Source organism: Sporothrix brasiliensis (assembly GCF_000820605.1).
Source record: "Sporothrix brasiliensis 5110 chromosome Unknown Cont17, whole genome shotgun sequence".
Taxonomy (NCBI): domain Eukaryota; kingdom Fungi; phylum Ascomycota; class Sordariomycetes; order Ophiostomatales; family Ophiostomataceae; genus Sporothrix; species Sporothrix brasiliensis.
In genome coordinates, this window is record NW_024467136.1 from 2,487,641 (window position 1) to 2,508,320 (window position 20,680).

A 20,680-nucleotide genomic window follows, 5' to 3' on the forward strand; every position below is an offset into this window, starting at 1 on the left:
AGGCGGGCTGTAGTACACAGTTCAACACACGGTGCGTCCGCCTGTGCTGGTTGTGCGCAGGGGCAGGAGCAAATGGCGCTGGAGAGGTGGGATGCGACAGTCTCTGCGTATGCGTATGTATGTAGTGTCTGTGTGGTGTACGACGTTTGTGTCTGTGTATGCGTGCTTGGGTCGGCTTCGCGTCTGTTTGGCTGGCGTGCTTGATGGTAAAGGGCAAGAGATGGTGATCATTGGTCGGCGCGCGCATGCGGCGCGAGGCAGATATTTATACCTTTTATTGTCGTCCTGCATGTCTCTCGCCATGTCGCCTTGTTAACTGCTCGAGATGTCCTTGTTTTGACTTTACGTCGTGTCTTCCTTAGGTGATGACAATAGGATAGGCTGGATATGAGCACGGCGAGTGCACTCCAACGACCCATCGCCCAGGCCTCGTTCGTGTCCTGTGTCTTCTGACCAAACTCCACCTGGGGAGGGTGTGCAGGCCAGACAGACAGTCCAGAACGAAAGAAAAGACATGGCAAAGCTTCGATGATACCTCGATATGTGGGAGTCACAACTACAGAAACCAGGCACACACCCTGGAGAATTGAGGGCGGGTTCCGATATCAAGACATTGACCGCGTCTTGTCTTGCTGTAGGAGAGCGAAACTAGGCCTCAAAAAAGGAGATAATAGCTACCGCGAGCCTCAACAAGCGACTGAGCAGGAGCACCGCTGTCTGGTCTTTTACTCTTCGCGGTTTGTCTGCACCCCGCCTGGTTCTCTCTGAAATTAATATTTCCTTCCCACCCATCGTCCGGTAGCTGCGCTCTTGCCAATGACCACGTTCTCCAATGCTCGTTGTTTCTTTCGTAAACGTGGGCTACAACGCGAGCCATCCGCACATTGGTCGTGACCTGCATCGGCATGCTTAAGTGAGACAGCGAGCCACACCGCAGCCTGGCCCTGCCACACCCTTTATTTGCTCCCTTTGTGGGAGTGACACACCGCAGCCTTTGCTCAGCAATTCTTAGCAACTCTTCTCTCCTTGCCTTGCCTCACTTGTGTATATTGTATGGCGTGCTGCGCCACAGCCTCGAGAAGAGGAGGGATAGACTGGACGATCATTTGCCGTCGTGTATCTTGTGTGTCTTGGTCTGTTTCTGGTTTTGCCCTTTGCGAATGCGTGCGCGCCGTGCGCGCGTGTGTGTGTATGTTTGAGGCAAAGGTGTCTACGACGTATGGCCTTGCCTGCACGGCGACCAATCAACGGCAGGCGCACAGACGCCTGCTGATGGAGAAGGTTCGGACCAATCATATCTGCAGGTGCTATTCGTAGGAGCCTGCTCTCCTCCTCACAATGCCCCGAGAGACGAGCAAAAGGCAGTATTTCGACCACCACACACCCCCTCTTCTTAGTTCATCCTGTCCGACGTCGTCACGTTGACCTTTTTCGACCGTGCTGCAGGCAGACATTATTCCGCACTGCACCCATCACCCCGTGGCCAGATTCTCGCCGCCCGCTACGATTGCACACGCGTCGACTTTACAGGCAAACCACCAAGCTTCCTACAAATTACCCCCGTCACTCTCCACAGGCCGCTCGATCCTTTTTCATCCCTATTGATATCGGAAGAGACCTTGCAACGACGACATACGTTGCCCACCCCGTTGCGCTGTCTCGACTAAGTCGTCAAACTCGTAGAGCGCACCGTCAACTAGGTACGCTTGCAAGCATTGTTGCTAGGCGCCTTGCCTGCCTGGTAGGCATATTCAGTTGTCAACTTGTGGGCGGCCTGCTAACAGTTTGCTTCTGCACCGATATAGTTCTGGCCCAATAACAGGATACGCTTTCCCGCGCCTTTCCTGTTCGTCCCGGCCCTCGCACCTGCCCTGGCCCGCGCCTGGGATACGTCCGTCTCCGTGTCGGGCCACACCCTTCTACAACAACCTGTCCTACCTCGACACCTTCGCGGCTCTCCATAGGTCACACGCCCACCCCTTTCCCACACACCCACTTCGAACACATCGCATCCCGAGACAGACCTTACTGGCACCTTTTCGTATCTTGTTTGTCAATTTCGGGACTCTGGGAGTGTTGTGTAGATCACATTCGCGCCCTCTGCTTCCTTCCAAATACCGACGTTCCAAATACCGACGTTCCAAATACCGACGTTCCCGCTCTCTCCCGGCGTGAAGAGAACTATCCTTCTCTCACTTTCTTTCGAGACTTCCCTCTAAGATTACCCGACATGACGTCACAGTCGTTTCGAGACTCTCTCAACTCGCTAGGCTGGTCACGGCGCGAAGCCGATGTGCCTATCAACACCACACAGCGTTCGGGTCTTTTGTCCTCGCTGCAGTCCCTGAATCCGTTTGGCGATGGCGGTGGCTATGTTAGCCTGCCTACAAGCGAGGGCGCCGGTGCCCCGCTGCCTGCGCCGACCAGGCGCGAAGAAGAAGAAGGCTGGTTTGCCTGTAAGTTTGTTGCATCTTGAGGAGCCCATTTCTCTCCCTGTTTCTATTGTCTTGTCGCCTCGCGCGCGTTTTCCTCTATGGCAACTGGTGGATCATGCATGCCCGTCGGGTGTGCCTGGATCTTGCATTTGACTCCCGTGCCTGCATGTTCATGAGATCAGCACGCCGTCCCGCTACCCTCTCCTCTAGCTCGTCCACCTATAAGACACATGTCCACGTGAATAGAAAGTTCTGTGATAGGCTGACCAGAACGGCACTTTGCCTCCATGCACAGTGAGTCGATGGGACCGACTGTTGATCTTCGGCGGCTGCAACCTTGGTGCCCTGGCGTGCTTTGTAATCTGCTTTGCTTTGTTTCCCATTGTCGCGACGCGCCCACGCAAGTTTGTTATCTTGTGAGTCTCCTCAGCTCTGGGATTGTCGCCTCTCAGCCTCCTTGGACCTCACGGGGTCTTCCATCTTAAAAGACCACAGTCTGCTGACCCTTTGCCTTCCCTTTGACTAGATGGACACTTGGGTCGATCCTTTTCTTGTCGTCGTTTGCGGCTATGATGGGCCCTTGGGCCTATGTGCAGCACCTGGCCTCAACGCCGCGGCTGCCATTCACCGCCGCCTACTTTGGCTCCATCACCCTGACGTTGTACTTCTCGCTTGGCCTTCACAGCACCATACTCACATTGATCTCGGCAATCATCCAACTTGCCTGCTTGTTGTGGTACCTCGTGAGCTATTTCCCGATGGGCTCAAGCGGTCTGCGACTGGCCACGACGTTCGGCGCCCGCCGGGCCACCGCTTGGATGACATCCTAAGGGCCGGCGACCGACGGAGGGAGATATTAAAGTGGCGCACTCGTCACAGCTTGATGGCTTGCTGTGTCCCAAGCGGCACACTTCCACTTCAAACGCCCCGTCACATATTACATACCTCACACCCCTACAACAGTGTTGAGCCTTTCCTGGGCTTTTCGTCTGGTGGATAAGCTCACATGTTTTTTCTCTCTCTGTTGTCTCTCATGTATAAATGTTGTAATTCTGAACTGCGTCCTTTTTGTTTTTGTTTGAATAAAAGGCATTTAGAAATCCTAATTTGCAAAAGGAGATTGGGCGGAGACCTAACAGACCAAGCGAGGGTGTATCCTACTTGTAAGTATTCCCGGTGAGCCGAGCCGCGGCTGTGATGGGGTGATATGAGCTAGCTGCAAGAGTCGCATAACTGCTGCAACGTCGTCACTTGCCGTGTCTTGGTTACATATGGAGGGCATCGTCTCAGCCTTCCCAAAGCACATTACGGTTGAAGGCACCAACGACAATTTACGAGCTTGACAGAACACTGTAAAGAGCATACATATATATTAGACTCTTAGGAAGAACACTGTTCATAAATAGTCGCTTTCGTTCGCTGCACTTGCGCCTCGGAAGTGACCTGCAATTAGGCGGGGCTGTCACGCTTGGCCAAGGTATTTATTTGTTAGTGCTTGGGCTCCACAATCTGCACTCCGAATCCGTGTTTTTCGACTGTTGTACGCACGACAGCGCGATTGCTACTACCAGCAAGCCGCAACTCCGCTACGACCAAAATTGCCGACTCATATTCGCGCACTGCACGGCAGGCACGAGGGATGTATGTTGTAGGAACAACTGCGCTCTGTAGCCCCCAAAATTGCTTTTCCTGTGACACGGCGCACGCCTTCCGTTGTTAGTCTGGCCAGGATCGCACCTGCTCTTCGTCCGCGTGCTCACAACGCTCCTGCCTCCACTTTGCTGCGTCCTTCTTTTGGTTCGATTGCGTTCTTTCGCTCGCTCCTGCCCCTCCGCGAATTAAGCTCACTGTCGCCTCCTCATCGGCACAACCCACACAATCAACCTACCCGCAAGCAACCACCGCATTCACTACAACGCACTGAGAGACACTACTCACTCAGCAGCGACCCGTTTTAAAAATTTAGTAGGGAAAAAAGTTTTACTTTGCACACACAAACCTGCCCTTGTTCTTTTCCCTCCACAATCCCTTGCCTCTCACACGCACACTCTCGGCTTGAGTCTTGTCTTTTTGCCTCGCGAGACCATACCTCGTGCATGCTTTTCTTTCTTCGTTCTTTTCGACCTCACCTCCGCATGCAATAGGAAGCTTTTGCTCTCGCCCCTCACAGCTTGCATTCCCATCTCGAATTGCGCATTTGCACACCATTTTCTTTTGTATTTGTTCTCGCCGACAGACGGCCATTGCCCTTTCATTACGCTTTTTCTTCTTTTCCTCTCGTCTCTGTCGGCCCTTCCAAAAGTTTTTTCCTCTTGTTTTTTTTAGTATTATTTTCGTTCGAAACAGCCGAGAAAAAAAATAAGGCAAACACATCTTTTCCGGAGCCCACCGCGTTTTCCGCCCTTTTCCTCCCTGCCTCTGCACCAACCATTTGCGTTTTGCATTTCGAACTCGCCATTTCCACTCCCAGGCAGCTTCGATTGCTAATGATTTCGCATCTGTTGCCTTTGTCACAGCGTTATTTCGATTAGCATTACACCTCACAACACCAGCACCCATCCAGCAAAACCTGTCGCGGTTTGACACACCCCACGCAACGTTCGACAACCGTCGTGTGCCATTGTGTTTGTTTTTTCAGACCCTGACGCACACTGTCTTCCTCCCCTGCCGTACATCTCGACGATTATTTGCATCGTGCTGCTGCCGTCTCGATTTTCGATACCGTTTGCTACTCGAAAGCACCTCCGGAGTGGCGTACTGACGAACCTCATTCGAACCGCATCTTTCCATCGACGGTCAATAACCAAAGGCAAGCACTGCTCAAAATACAAAACTCGCATCGTCGGACTCTCGGGGCGCATCAGGAAGAGCATAGTCGGTAATAGGCAACCACATCCGGGGCCTACAACCGCTTTGCTTTGTCACGCGTTTGGCCCTGGGTCGCGTTCCGATACTCGCATCCTTCTTCGTGCCTGGACGTATATTGGGGTCTAGTCAAAGACGCGGATACTACCTATGGACAACAGTTTTGCTAACTTTTCTCCTTTTTTTTTCGCAGCTGCCAAAACCAATCCGCTTCTCAGACACAACACCACACGTTCATAATCACCACTTGAGGCTGTTATTTGTGCCCACGACCGACCCGGCTGGCATCGGCATCACATCTCGTCTTGAATCCAGCAGACGTGTCGAGCACGAACCAACTTCTGGTACTCCTGCAGGACACACAACGATTGGCGGCTGTGCCCGGTCTCATATCGATTGGAGAGCTTCCAACATAGATAGCAAGCTGCGAGGCTGGCGGACAATCTAGGCCTCTAGTTTTTCAGGGCCAGCGCATCACGCAGTATTTGCTGAGCGTGCGCTCTGATTTCTCCTGTGTTGCTCCTCGCATCCTTGTTTTGATCACCTTGGCCATCACTCAACCCGCAGCCATTATGTCGGGTTTCTCATATGCCCAGGCCGCACGTGGCCAATCCACACCATCATCCCAAACGTCTGCTCCGACGTCGAATACGACGGCTGCTACTCCGCAAGCTACACCGGACAAAACTAACGAGAACGCCGCCTCCGTTGTACAAAATGGAACCACTGCCTCTTTGGCTCTCTCTACCACGACCGACTCCAGCAAGGCGTCCGCACAAACATTGAATCACGATGCCAATGCAAGCCCCTTGAAAGTCGGTTCCGAGGCTCCTTCATCTCCTGCAGCGTCGTCTACCTTGGCTGGCACGACCAACGAGTCCACGTCGAACTTCTCGCTCGACGATGCAACGGTCCTTGTGGCCTCCAGCGACAAGCCGAGTCGCGTTTCCACTCCCGGCACACGATCACCGGCTGTCGACGATGTGGCACGGAAAGGTGGCCGCAAGGGCAAGGCAACAGCCAAAGCCGCCGCTGACAAAGATGGTTCACAACTGGCCCAGGCCGAGGAAGCCGATAAGGGGAAAGAGCCCGTTAAGATCGAGCTGGCTCCCGCGCCACTCCCAACTGTGAACATCTGGAGCCAGCGGATGATTGAGCAGGCCGCAAAGGTCAAACAGAGCCCGCCTGTCGCGACAAGCGGCAAATCGACGACAGTAACCACGGCCACTACTAGTCAGGAGAAGACCAAGGATACACGCAAGCAAGGCAACGCGTCTTTAGGAGGCGACGCTGCCGTCGATGCCAACGGCACCGCATCTTCTGGGAATGCCAAGTCGCAGACAAGGCGGCTGAACGAGAGCACTCGTGTTGGTGGAAACGACCACGCACGCCGCAATGCACCTCGTGGTGCTAGATCTACGGACAGGGACGAGAAGCTCACTACGGCCACACGCGATTCCTTGCCCCCTGTTCGTGATGCTGTATCTTGGCCGACGCCTGACACGGCCACCGTCTCAGAAGAGCCCAAATCGAAGCTACCTCCGGTAGACACCAAAGTCGAGGCTCCAGTCGATACTTCCCAAGAGGATGCGGGTTCTGCAAAGTCCCGTAAGAAGGGCTGGACACCACTACCATTTGTCCCCACCGTTGCCTTCCAGACGCCCTTACCGAATGTACGCGGCTCCAAGCCGAAGGCAGGCAACCGAGCCAACCGTGAGACTTCATCGAAGTCCAGTGGCCACAACAACAACAACAACAACAACAACAGCGCCAGCGGTGCCGCTACGAACGGCACTGCGCCGACGGGCACCGAGAAGGCCTCTGCGACGACTACTGTATCTTCCCCTGCTCATAAAGCCGATTCTGATGCCCGCGAGACGACGAAAGAGACGAACGGAAGCACACTACCCAGTCGTCCATCAAACCACACGACAACCTCTCATAAACGCTTCTCGACTGATGCGTCGCACGCGCATCCTCGGGAACAACGTAAACCCTCCGCTTCCACACTGCCTGAGAAGCCTAAGGAGACTGCCGCCGACCACACTGTACGCAACCCTCGTATCCTCCTCGCGTTGTCTCATACGGTGTTTCACAAACAGTGCAATTTTTTTTACTGACATCTACATGTAGGCTACTGGCAAATCGGAATTTGCCCTCAAGGGCGCCCACCACAACAACACCCACACCACTGCTGCCAATGGTGACGCGAATGGACAGCACCACCAACCCACGCCCTCTGCGCATACTGATCGCCGCCCGCCGTACGCAGGGAAGAATACAAGTCATTTCAACTCTGCCGCGAAAGATTTCAACTCACAGGAGCACAAGGATCAACATGGCACGAACCACCGAGAACGAACCGAGCCGCGGGGAGAGCGTCCTGGACGTGGTGGTTTCCGCAGTGGGCGTGGCGGTGTGGCTGGCGGCGTCACGCAAAACAGCCAGCACATCGGTCACTCCACATACCAACCGAACGGACAGAGGCTGCCACCCAACTCCTACAATAGCAGTGCTGCCGTACTTCCACCCACAGCAGCCCCGTTCAACCCACTTCACCAGCAGTATTCATATGGGGGCCAGCATAACTCCGTGAGAATTGGAGGAAGAAACGCCTCGCGGGCTCAACTGGCCGCGCAAGGCCCGATGTCCTTCAACAGCCGCCTGCAGAATGGCGTGAGTAACAACCCGAGAATGCACGGCCACGCTACTCATGGTGTTATGAACGGCCCTACTGAGTTTCAGCCGCAGTATCCTATTCAGGCGTTCAGCCCCTACATGGATGTTGAATTGGTCCACGGGTTGACCTTGCAAGTTGAGTACTACTTTTCTCTTGATAACCTCGTCAAGGACGTTTTTCTGCGGAGAAAAATGAACGACCAGGGCTTTGTTCCACTGTCTGTGATTGCCAAGTTCAAGAGAATGTCGGAACTCGCTCCATCAATCGATTTCATTAGGGCCGCTTGTGAGCAGTCCGAGAACCTGGACTATGTTGTCGACCAGGAGCAAAACGAGTGGATTCGTTCACGGTACCTGTGGAGTGGATTTGTGATGCCCCACGAGGATCGCGATGAGGAAGCACGCAAGCCCGGCCCAGATCTTAGAACGGTCTTGTTCCGGTCGGTGAACCGCCCCAACCAATCACCCTACGTTCACCCCATGATGAACGGTGCCTATCCGGCGATGCCACAACAGCCCATGTTTTCGCCACCCGCGTACCCGGTGAACAGCAACGAGATGCTGTACCAATCTCATGACAACGGCGTTCACGACTACACGAGTCCCACCAGGGCCGGCAACACCGAACCGAACGGTCGGCCGACTCGCAGCGGTGAGATCCAGCTCTCTGCCACGGTGCCGGATTTCTCACCTAGCGGAAGCAGTGGAGCTCCGACGACGCTAGAGGACTACCAAACGTACCCGGACGAGCAGGTCGAGAAGCTGGTTGTTCTTGTCGGATCCGAGCTTGACTCAGCTGCCACTGGTGGGGAATTGTCTAACCAGCCACATGTGAACGGATCCGGTGCCAACGGCGCCAAGAGCTCGTCCGATGAGTCGTCGGACCAGCAGGCCACTGGTCGCAAGATCGGAGAGGAACCCTACCCCGACATGCGCGCGAGAGCTCTCGAGCAGCGGGCGAGTGCCAAGGACAACGAGGTCCCAGCAACGATGAAGCATCTGTATCGGTTTTGGTCGCACTGCCTTCCTGACAAGTTCAACGTGCGCATGTACGAGGACTTCCGTACCTTTGCGCTCGAGGACGCCCGGCGCGGCGCGCCGAATGACTTTGGTCTGAAGTGCCTCTTGCAGTACTATGACCGGGTGCTGTCCAGCTCTAGCAACGCAAAGGCCTATCCTGCCGTTTTCTTGCCGCACCAAGAGGAGGCCAAGAAACTTTCCGAATCTCAGACCTCTAAGCGAGCCAACGGTGACTCTCATGCTTAGGGTGCATATCCCAATATGGTGTAATGCTTTTATTCCGTCTCGGGACTAGACGATTTCATTCACAATTTCGCATTTTTTCAGCACTTCCTCACAGCATCGGTTCCTTGTTGTTTTGCCGACAGGGAACAAGGAGACCACGAGCAAAACACACAGGCAGTTGTCCAGCCTTCCGCAAACATTCTTATTTATTTGACGAGCCCTCGGCATCTGGTGTGGGATGGTTAATTTTTTTCTACGTCTCAGCTCTGGGAGTTAGCTTGTATCCTTGTCCTGACCATTGTGCCTCTTTTGTGCGTCTTGCCTAGCCCTGGCGCGAACCACATCAGAAGGTTATGGCAGTGGGACGATGGATTCTGGAAACATTTTCGTGTTCCTAAGGCTTACAATTGCTTTTCGTTGATACGAATAGCCGCTTTTTCAGCCTATTGGCCAAAGTTGATTTTTTGTTCCATCTGGTCACAGACTGCGGTCCTGTTTGAGGAAAGAGGGATGTGGATCCAGTTATGGACGTCGGAAATCAGGGCCACTTTCTGTTGGGCTCTGCCTATTCTCCATCAAGGGGCCACGTCTGCACTGACTGTGTGACCTTCGCATGCTTGGTGTTGCACGACGAACAGGTTTCTGCCGTCTTCTTTTGGTCTTGGTATCTGCTGTTGTTTTCGGCGATCGGCGGCTCACCATTTGAGCCATGTTTCCCTCCTCTCACCTTTTTACATCTCGACTCTTCCCAACCCAATGCAGATTGTGGCAATTCGCAACAGAGGACATGTCTCCCTTGTCTGGACATGGTCATGCAGAGACTTTGCATCCATTTGCAAACTCGGCAAAAATGCCCAACCACTAATCAACAACAACCCAAAAAATACTACAACTAGAAAAAGGAACGGGTCTGACTTTCTTTACGTTATCTAAACGATGTCATGACGCAGATTGCGTTTTTTTCGGTAATTTTAGACAGGGAAGGCAAAAGGCTGGCTTGATACTGAGGGTTTCGGCGCATGCCAGCTACAAAAACTACTCTCTCTTCGTTTACTTCATTTTGGCAGCAAGCAGAGGGCGGGGATGGCGAGGCACAGTGCATCATTGAAAATGGTCGCAAAGGTGAGAGAGGGAATATCGTTTGATTTTTACATGTCCTGCAAAAAAAAAAAACGGCTTACGCGGTTAAGCCATTTGTTATTCTATCTTGATACACTTTCTGCCCCCGCCAGAAAACTTGTACGATTAACAGAGGCGAGTCATTCTATCATTTTCCCTTCTATTTTAAAAGGATTATAGCATAAAAATATTGTTTGTTTTTTTACTTTTAAATTTTGACAGGATTCAATCTACATTGAACTCTCGAATTTTTCTATCCTAGCTGGTAATAAAGTAAGTGATGTGGTTGGAAGAACTGCAAATGTAAATAATCTTTTTTTTTTATTAAAAAAAAAAAAAAAAGGCCCCGTCGATATCCATTAGCTACCCCCGAAATTACGGACATAAACGGGATAGTAGGCCGCGTTTTTTGAAGCCAACAAAGAAATATCTTATCAAACGGTTACAACTCAGAACAAGTCCCTACTCATGTATTCCAAGAGCATCGTATTAGAAGATGGCCACCAGGCCCAAAGCGAGAGCCGCAATACCCAGTCCAGCCTGCTGCTGCGCACCGGCGGTGGGTGCCGCGGCGTTGCCGGACGACGACGTCGTGTGCGTCGTGACCGGAAACGTCGACGTGTAGCTCGTCGTGACCGTGCTGCCCTGGCTGTTGGTGGTCTGCGTGACCACGAGGGTCTCGCTCGTCGCTGTCGACGAGAGCGTGGCCGCTTCGCTGCGCAGCGGTGCTATGGCCGACTCGAGGGCGGCAACGTTGCTACTAAAGTACGGCGGGACGGCCGAGCTGAACCAGGCAGGTGGCGCCGTGGCCAGAAGCGCCGATAGGAACAGCGAGCCGGGATCACCAGTGACAGACGCAGCCGACGCGGCGGCGGCCACCGAGGCGGTGAGCTGGACATAGGCGGATGCTGGCACGTACTGGGAGACCAGAGAGGCAGCATCGTCTTGCACAGTCGGGGTGGTAGTGCTGTACAATGTCAATGATGTGTTAGCTCGCAATGTCTCCATAAACGTATGCAAGGGACGAAGGAAGCCCATACGCAGGCTGGCCTTTGTCTGGCGAAGCAAAGACGACCGGTGCCAGTAGTAGGAGGGACTGCACGTGTGACAAACGCATCGTGGCGGCGTAAGGGGAGAAACAACAGATGAAGGTATGGTGATTAGACTCTGACTACTTAGCGTCTTTCGTTTCTTTTCATAGACGCGAAGTGGAAAAACGAGCGTTGGTGACGAAGAGTAGAAGGGACGGAAGAGATAGAAGACATAGGATACGAACGAGATGCAGTGTCTACGAGTCAAAGGAAGGAGGAAGAGAAGGGGAAAGAGAAGAAAGACGGAAGAGCCCAGGAGACACTGGTGCTTAAATACGCTGTTCACGAGGCAATGAAGTGAGGCATGGGGGCTACGCTCCCTCATAGAACGAAGCAGCCAAGGGCCTTTTGTCTGGTGCTTTGGTACACTCGTGTATCGTGCACCCGCAATACCGTTGTGTCATATTGTGCCAGGTGGGGAGCAGACGGTGATGTTTTGCTGGTCATATCTGGTGACAGAGCGAGGTACAGACACGGCAGGGGAAACGAGAGCATCCGCGGTGGAGGGTCGTGCGATGGAAGCGAGAAAGAAAGAAAAAAAAGAGAACAAGATGAGAACCAATGAATCGAGACAGATGAACAGAGACTGCTCCTGCCTCCCGTTGTGGCTCTCGGTCGGGTGTCACGACATGGAAACAGGAAAGGCATCGCCGGGGGACAATTGGCCGACACAGCAGGCCGCGGAGGACAGGAGAGTGAAGAATCTATAGCTCATGAGAGCAAATTTGCCATGGAAACCGGGCACGGCAGGGTTGAGAAACGACCGTTATACATTAACATCGCGCTCACGTCTGTACGACGGCACTGAGGTATGGCATAATGGAGTACGGCATGTGTGTACGAGCTGGTGATAAGCGAGACAAGACAAGCAAGGACGAAGAGCGGTGGACGAAACAAGACCGTGGCGGCATCGTGGCCGGTGGTGTCGAGTGTGCTCTGGATAGTGGGAGGTTGGACGTTGGGTTCTGATGGGCGAAATTTCTCCTACATTACGTCATTCGCGCCTCCCCTCCGTTTAGGGCGCGCCATGGCAGACCTGGCCAGAACCAGCAAGCACCTGCCCAATGAAAACGTCGACCTTTTCATTGGCCTCGCCAAAGCGGCCTCCGTTTCGGGCTCGCCGCACAGTTTTGATACTGCGCCACGACTCACCCGAGCATCGCCCATTGATATTGAAGCAAAACGGCTGCACAGACCAACATAGTGTGGCCAGACACCGACGCTCCTTTGCGTCGTCAGTCTGCTTGGCTTGCAGCTGCCGCCTGTCGTAGCGGCCTCCCGCGTGGCTGTGGTGGGCAAGGACGGGTGACAGATGCTTCCGTCTCGAGATGTAATAGGCCGGTGGTCTTTAAGGGGGTGACATGTAAAAATACAGACCTCGTGCCGTTCCTCTGACAAAAGTACTCCGTACACTGAACAAAGAAAGACCGCTCGCAGCCTAGCAAATAGCGTAGAACGGTCCGCCTGGTGCCCGTTTTGGCGCCCTGTCTCAGTCTTTCGACGTGCCGCTATTGTTGGGGAAGCTGCCAACGGCGCCCATCTGGTCTCCTGTTAAAACGGACACTGCCGAGCCAACCATGACGCGAGACGCTGTTGCCAAACAACATCCACAATAGCTCGTGGTGCACTTTGCAACAGGCTCCCTCCTGCCGCCAGGCCATCCTTGCCCATCCCTGCCACCGTTTTAGCATCCTGGCGGTGCCTGCGGATTCGCAACTTCCGTATTTGATGTAATTACATGGGCAGAAGCCCACAAGTACTCCCAACCGTGTCGCAACCATCGATCGCCCCTTCTCTCATTTCCTGCCCAGCCGTCTCATCAACAGAACATACAAAACACAACCCCTCCGCCCCTCCCAACCCCGCGCCACTCCCTCTTCTGCCCCCAAACGAACGCTCTCCAGTTTTCTTCCAAATTCTTCTATTTTCCTAGCCATCGTCGGAATCGCTGTTCGATTCTTCTACTCTCTGGTGGCCTCTCGCATTTTGGCAACTTTATTTGCCCCCGTCATCTGCACTATTCAACACTTGCACGGCTGGAGATACAGAGAGGCATCTGTACGCAGCCCAACGGCTCCACCGGCAGAACACTGCAAAAGCGCACCTTATATTATTCTGTTTTTTTTTCTTCTTCTTTTTTTCTTATCTTTTCTCTTTTTTTTTTGGCGTTGGACGGGCCTCTACATCACCAACCAACGTCCCCTGCCGACCACCGTTCCTGCTACTCCTAGTCTATATACTCCACGTACGGCTTGTCCTTCCATCAGAAACATTCCTCCCGCTTCTCCCCCTTCTACCACATTACATTGCTTTTTTTACCCCCTCCCTGATTAAACGGCCTAGTTCTCATACCAACTCAGCGTGCATCTTAGACAAGTCCCCTCTTAGCAGACGAGACACAGCACTTGCTGTCGTTGCCCGCCATGGCTTCGTACGACAACTACGATGACGGTCGCAGCGACTACTCGTCAACCCGCTATTACGACGACCGTCGCCACACCCGTGACGCCCGCGACTCGCGAGACTCACGCCATGCCGACTCCCGTGACGTCGTCACTAAGTCGCATCACACCACATCGCGCGACTTGATCCCCCGCTCGCGCGAGGACAGTGACCTCTCCGTCGAGGAGATCCGCCGCGAATTCCCACCACCGACGTACTCGAGAGACGTCTACCGTGAATATGTCGACGACCGCCGTTACGGCAGAGATCGTGGTGGCTATGACCGGGACAGGGACTACGACCGCGACTACGACCGCGACTATGATCGCCGCGATAGTAGAAAGTCGCAAGGCTACAACGACGAAGAAAAGAGGCGCCGCCGCGTTCTGAGCAACCAAGAGAAGATCATCGCCGCCGTGGTAGGTGGTGCGCTCGCCGTGGGCGGCAAGGAGCTCTTTGACCGCCGCGAGGCCAAGCAGGAGGGCCACGGCGTTCAGCGCAACGCCCTTAGCTCGGCCGCTCTCGGCGCGGCCGGCGCCTTTGCCGCCTACCAGGGTGCCGACTTTTACAACAAGCATGCCGAAAAGAGTGACAAGAAGGCTCTCGTTCATAAAGGCCGTGGTGGATACAGCGACGACGAGAGCGACGAGGGCGAGAAGAAGGGCCACAAGAACTTCCTCGAGAGTGCCTTGGCCGCTGCTGGTCTGGGTGGCGCTGTGACCGCCCTCACGGGTGGTGGCCACGGCGACAAGGACAAGCGCTCCGACACACGCAGCCACGACAGCCGCTCGCGCGCCGGTTCGCCATCGGGCGGCGGCAAGGGCAAAGTGGCTAACAAGGTGCAGAAGGCCGCCATGGCATCTCTGATTGCTGGCGCTACGGAAGCTTTCCGCGTCGCCAAAGAGCCCGGTGGCTGGAAGGGCGAGAAGGCTAAGCGTGTCCTGACTGTCGCTGCCGGTGCGGCCACTGTTGATGCTGCCCAGGACGAGAAGCACGGAAAGCTTGGTATTGCCGAGTCAGTCATTGGCGGCCTCCTTGGCAACCGTCTTGTCAATGGTTCCCGGCACAACATTGAAGAAGACAAGCGCACGGGACGCAGTCGGTCCCGCTCTCGGGCCCGCTCAGATGGCGGCGGCGGCGGTGGCGGCGTGAGCGGCCTGGCTGCCCTGGCGACCGCCGGCCTGGGTGCCTTTGGAGCTAAGAAACTCTATGACCAACACGAGGACCGGTCACGCCAGCGCAGCGTTGACTCGCGAGACGGCTCCCGTGACCGATCGCGCCGAAGCCGAAGCCGCAGCGTGGTGGACTCGGCTCGCCGCGGCCTTGCTAAGCTCGGTATTGGCAACGAGCCTGACGACTCCGACCGCGACCGTGACGCTTCACCCCGTCGCAAGTCGGGATCCTCTCGCCACAACCGCCGCCGCGACGATTCGGCCGACAGCTACGATGACTATCCCTCCGATCGCCGCCGCAGAGGCGGCGGAGGACATGATGACCGTGACCGCGACCGCGACCGTGACCGCGATCGCGGCAGCGTCCGAGACTATGATGATGGCGGTCGCTCCTCCACCCGGCGCCGTGGCGGCTCTGGGTCGCGTCGCAACCGGAGTGGCTCCGGCTCCGAGTCTGACCTCGGCAGCTCGTCTGGAGATGAGAAGAAAGCAAAGAAGATGAAAGGTAAACAAGTCCTGACAACCGGCTTAGCCGCTGTTGCCACCATCCACGCGGCCCACAATGTGTATCAGAGCATGGAGAAGCGGCGCTCGCGGCAAAAGGCCGTGCGTGAAGGCCGCCTGTCGCCCGAAGAGGCAAAGAAATTGAAGCAAAAGGCCCTACTGCAGGATGCCGCATCTGTGGGTATTGCTGCTCTGGGTATCAAGGGTGCCATCTCAGAGATGAAGGAGGTCCGCGAAGTGAACCATGAGATGAAAGAATGGCGGGAGGAGAAGACACGGCGACACGAGCGCCGCCTCGAACGGCAAATCAAATCGCGCAATGACAGCCGCGAAGACGACGATGGTAGAAACGGCACTTTGTCAAGGCGACCGAGTGACTATGACGACGGGCCTCACTACAATGATGACAACCCATATGCCGCTCTACCCGCGCCAAGGGCGTACGATAGGGATAGCAGGGACGACAAATACAGGGACTATCGGGACTGAGAACACGCAGAGTGCGGTCACACGTTCTGGTTTCCTGACTGGTCGTCTCACCTCTCACATCCTTCGCCTTGTCTTCTCCCCTGAACACGCCGCGTCGCCGTTCTTTCATATCCCGTGCTGTCACGTCTCTTGTTGGTGACAGCCAGAGCTCTGTGCCTCAGAAGTGCTGTTCTGTCCTTCGCTGCACGGAGATGGCTGCGAATGACACAAGCTACAACGCAGACACGGGGGCTCGTTCGATCACATCGCGCACCATTGCCTCTGACTTCTACATGAGATACGACCATCCCCCCTGATACACAGAGCACGGCACCCCGTTGTGTCCCTGTGAGAGATGCGATGAGAGACAAAGAAAAGAGATCAAGAGACAGCGTGTGCAAGATGTGACAAAAACACAAGAACCAAGGACGAATTGAATCACTTTTCCAACCAAAAAAGTGGCAACCCTGGCGTGCAGTAGCACGAGAACCAGACAACTTGTGCTTGCAAAACAATTGCCGTTGCACCTTCTGTCAGCAAACGACCTTGTTGAACTCAAAACAGAGACAATGGCGACAAGTGCACACCGTCTCTTCTTCCTCTTCGTCGTTCTCTCTTTACTCTCTCTGCCTCGCTCCTTTGCGGTTACACATAGCACGAAAGACGCAGATCTTTCCTCTTTTCTCCCTGTTTGTTAATGTATTACGGACAATATCACTGATTCTTTACCCTCTTGTAACAGACGGCCGCCATCGCCACTAAAATGGACCGCGACTCAAAGTCCCCATCGTTCCTGTGGGCCTGGCCAACAACGCCAGAAGAGAGGTGTGTGTGAACTCGCGCGTCCCGATTTGCACGGTTCTACACAACGGCGTCTGCGGCTACAGCAAGTACACCGCAGATGGTTCGGAATGGACGGTTTGTGGCGTGCTTCATTGAGTGGGTCTGGGCTTTCCAGGACGCCAGCCATGTTATGCAAGGAGACGGAGGAGGGGGTGCTGCGTGTCATGTAGTAGGGTGTGCTGCAAAAAGCCCCCTTGTCCGTTTTTTTTTTTTTTTTTTTTACGTTTTTTTTTCAATGATTGGTTTTGCTTCAAACGAGACGAGCGAGAAACATTGACTGGGTGACACAAGATGAGCAACAAAAAAGCGGCAACGTCAGGGGTGGAGACACCCAATGTCTGTGACGACATACAGAATCGGGGTGGAGCGAAAGAGGGGAGCCAGCGGCAAACGGGAGTGTCGAAACGGTCCTTGGAAACGGGGCAACTGAGTGGCTATTAATGTCTTTCTATGTCTTTCATGTATTACATGCTTTTCACCTCTCTCTTTTTTTTCTGCGAGTTGGAAATCTATATTTGCTCATCGGTTCTGACATGTATGTTGGATGTTGTTTATGATTTTATGAATTTACTTTTCTTATTTTGCGAAAGTAGCTTACTGTATTGGCCAATACTACTGCAGTTTTTGGTATTTGCCTCTCGAGTTTTTCGATTTTCGTTTTCGTTTTCCTCGGACCAAGTACTCCTAATCGTGGCAGCCCCCCACTTTATCGGTGATCGCAAAACTCGCACCTACAACAGTAGACGCGCCAAGTTCGTACTAAACACATAATTTGCGTGAAAAGACAGCGTTGTCTCAAAAAGGCGGCGCGGGCCGTTGAGATCCGAAGCTCACTAGATTTGTGTTTGTGTGTTATGTGCTATTTTCATTTGCTACGTAGAATGCGTACGCGGACTCGTACCTTTGAAAAGGGGGGGTTGCAAACCTCAAATCATGACTCGTCCTGGTTCTGGCCCGTAAACGGCGGCAGCCGCTCGTACACAGCTGCCCAGGACTCTCTCCCCTCCACAAGGCTGCAGATGGCCTCGATAATCTCATCCTCGGACGCCCGCACCTGTGCCATGGAATCTCGCTCGCGCAGCGTCAGCGACCCATCCTGGACGGTGTCAAAATCAATCGTCACGCCCAAGGGCGTGCCGAGCTCGTCATTGCGTGCATAGCGTTTGCCAATGGACGTAGACGACGAATCGACATCGTTGGCAATACGCAGACGGCGGAGGCGGGCGGCCAGCTTCTTGGCGATGGGCTGCAGAGTTGCGTTGTTCGAAAGCGGTGCAATCAGCACCTTGGTCGGGGCCACCAGGATCGGGAGAGACAGGACCTAGACATGTTAGCAGCTGCATTTTGTAATAGAAATCATGACATGCAACATTGTTTTTTATTTACCCCCCGCGCGACGTCATCCGGCCGGTGCCAGTAGACATGTTCAAGGACGCTGTACAGAATGCGGCCGATACCAAAGGAAGGCTCAATCACATTCGGTGTGTACTTGCGCGTGTGTTCGATGCGCTTCACCTTCTGAATCGTGCAGATGTCCGCAGACAGCTCTACAGACGAAGCGCCAGTCACCAGGGGTTCGGTCGGCACGGTAATGACTGCTTTTTGCGCAAGCTCGTCGGCAAGGCTGGCCAGCGTCGACTGGTCGAGCGCCGCGACGGCGGCTTCAATCGTCTTTGCGTCCTTCTTGAACCGTGGCCCAAGGACTTTCTTTTCCAAGACGGCCTGCCATGCATCGACTTCCACCGGGACCGGCCGGGTCACCTCGACGTTGAGCGGCGAGCCCGTGTGCTTGGCGTGTACCGTTAGGTCGTAGGCGCTGCGGTCGGCGCAGCCAACACACTCGATCCAGCCGTAGCTAGTCAGCAGCTCCGCGTCCCAGCAGTCAGAGGCGTAGTGCGCCATCTCGTTGTCCAAGTGCTGCCGGAAGCGCACGCGGGCGGGGTCGGCCCCGATTTTCAGCAAATAGAGGTAGATGCGAACAAGGAAGTACCCAAGCGTTTCGTTGTCCACCAATGACTTCCCCGTTTTTGTGTCCCCGTGGACCGCCTCACCGATTGATAGCAATCGCACGTCGGTGCGGCCTGAGAGTTGTGTGCCGCGGTCCAGGAGTGGCAGCTGCACGTCCGCTACCTCAACGAATCGCTCGTGGCTCTTGCTGGTGTCCGGGTCGACAAAGTGCTCGATCTCGGCCATGAGGAACTCGCGCACCCGCAACAGCCCCGAACGCGGGGAGATTTCGTTCCGGTAGGATTTGCCGATACAGGCAGACGCGAACGGCATCGCACCGCGACGGAATTCAAGCAGTTTCTGGAAGTTAAGGAACTGCCCCTGGGCTGTTTCGGGCCGCAGGTAGATGGGCGCGGCGGCGCTGGGGCCAATGGTCGACTGGAACATGAGATTGAAGGGCACGGGAGGGAGTACTTTGCCGTTGCCGTTCGGATTCCGAATGTCGTATTTCTCGATAAGCTCACCCAGCTCTGGGCCGCCATAGTTGTCCAGCTGTGGAGGAGTTGTGCGCTAGTTAATGCAAACCGTTCCCTCAAGGGATGCGTTTGGGCAGCCAACCTCCTCGTCCCCCCAACCATCAACAAAGGGTACGGCGTACCTGGGCGAGGATAGACTCAAATTCCTGTGCGACGGCGCTGTCCAGCTTTGTGAACTTGGCTTGGCCCGCCACGGCCTTGGCATGACCCTCCAGCCGGGTCTCCAGCACGCCCTTGACAAGATGGTCGGCTCTCAAATACTCGCCCTTGGCCGGATCACGACACATGTGGTCGGCAAACTTCTCGACGTGGCCGCTTGTCTTGAGCACGTCAGCCGGCGTAATCGCCGTGCAGTCTAGCTCCATGATGTTCTCCTCGATCACAAAGTGGCTGCGCCACTCGCTGACGATGTTCGCCTGCAACGCACAACCGGGCGGGCCATAGTCGTAGAGGCCACGGTTGTCGCCCTGGAAGTTGGGCGCCGTGCGGTAGATCTCAAAGGACTCTGTAAAGAAGAACCGACGCTTGAGCAAAGACTCAAACTGCGGCCGGCTGAAGCCGCTCTTGGCTGTAGCATCCATGATAAAATAGGAGGTGGTGACCTTGATGGAAGCAAAGTGTTGTTACACACTCAAAGTAAACAAATAATGGGAACGAAATAGACATTCAGAAGCTCGTTCCATGGGCAATATCACGTGCAAAGCACTCAACAGCCTATGAGTCATCAGAGGTGCACACATACAGGCTGACAGGTCTACGGGTTTCAAGAAAGAGCCACGCATTATCACAAAGTACAGCCCATCAAATATATCACTCTTCATGCATGCCTTCCCGTGCTTATAAAATCGTATTGGAGAAGACGCCCGTCACACACATCGTACTATCGTATCGAAGTTGCCTTACTGTGTTTCTCTCGTCTTGGTGACTTTGTTCTTGTTCGTGCGTATCATGTCGAGTTTCCGGTCATGACGCGCTCGTATGCATCATTCATGACATGGACACGCCATGTCATGATCGGCCGAGAGCAGATGGGGCCAAGAAAGCGAGGATATCGTGGCTGTCTTGCGAGAGTGGCCCGTTTGACTGGTACTGGCTTAGCGTACGTCGTAGGCTTCAATTCTACGGCTATCAGGAACGCATATCATCGAGGCATTTCGCCAGTGTCTCCTTGGTCCTGCGTCGTGGTCTTTTACCGTGATTTATTATTATTAGTAGTATTATTTTGTTTCACTTCTTATTTGCCTGCCTAAGTGGAACGCTGCGCAACACTGCATCATGACCAACCAGGATGTGGAAACGAAAGAAATAAAGTAAGGAGTAGGAAACGACAGAAG

At 54.4% G+C, this 20,680-nt stretch overlaps 5 protein-coding genes across 5 annotated transcripts; 3 read left to right on the forward strand and 2 right to left on the reverse strand.

Moving 5' to 3' along the window:
- Positions 1-2,230: 2,230 nt before the first annotated feature.
- On the forward strand, positions 2,231-3,265 carry SPBR_03020 (uncharacterized protein; the record flags this gene model as incomplete). The annotated part of the gene is made up of 3 exons (XM_040761323.1): positions 2,231-2,456; positions 2,731-2,851; positions 2,962-3,265. The coding sequence occupies 3 exons, from the start codon at positions 2,231-2,233 to the stop codon at positions 3,263-3,265; spliced, it is 651 nt and encodes a 216-aa protein (XP_040620731.1).
- A 2,607-nt stretch (positions 3,266-5,872) lies between these two features.
- Positions 5,873-9,245, forward strand: SPBR_02240 (La domain family protein; the record flags this gene model as incomplete). Its single annotated transcript, XM_040760543.1, has 2 exons — positions 5,873-7,348; positions 7,434-9,245. 2 exons carry the CDS (start codon positions 5,873-5,875, stop codon positions 9,243-9,245), a joined length of 3,288 nt encoding a protein of 1,095 aa, XP_040620732.1.
- A 1,587-nt stretch (positions 9,246-10,832) lies between these two features.
- Positions 10,833-11,460, reverse strand: SPBR_03255 (uncharacterized protein; the record flags this gene model as incomplete). Its single annotated transcript, XM_040761558.1, has 2 exons — positions 10,833-11,310; positions 11,369-11,460. 2 exons carry the CDS (start codon positions 11,458-11,460, stop codon positions 10,833-10,835), a joined length of 570 nt encoding a protein of 189 aa, XP_040620733.1.
- Positions 11,461-13,857: 2,397 nt separating this feature from the next.
- Positions 13,858-16,041, forward strand: SPBR_02449 (uncharacterized protein; the record flags this gene model as incomplete). Its single annotated transcript, XM_040760752.1, has 1 exon — positions 13,858-16,041. The coding sequence occupies one exon, from the start codon at positions 13,858-13,860 to the stop codon at positions 16,039-16,041; it is 2,184 nt and encodes a 727-aa protein (XP_040620734.1).
- Positions 16,042-17,794: 1,753 nt separating this feature from the next.
- SPBR_02462 (glycyl-tRNA synthetase) lies at positions 17,795-19,927 on the reverse strand (the record flags this gene model as incomplete). Its single annotated transcript, XM_040760765.1, has 3 exons — positions 17,795-18,184; positions 18,250-19,362; positions 19,469-19,927. The coding sequence occupies 3 exons, from the start codon at positions 19,925-19,927 to the stop codon at positions 17,795-17,797; spliced, it is 1,962 nt and encodes a 653-aa protein (XP_040620735.1).
- Between the last annotated feature and the right edge of the window lie 753 nt (positions 19,928-20,680).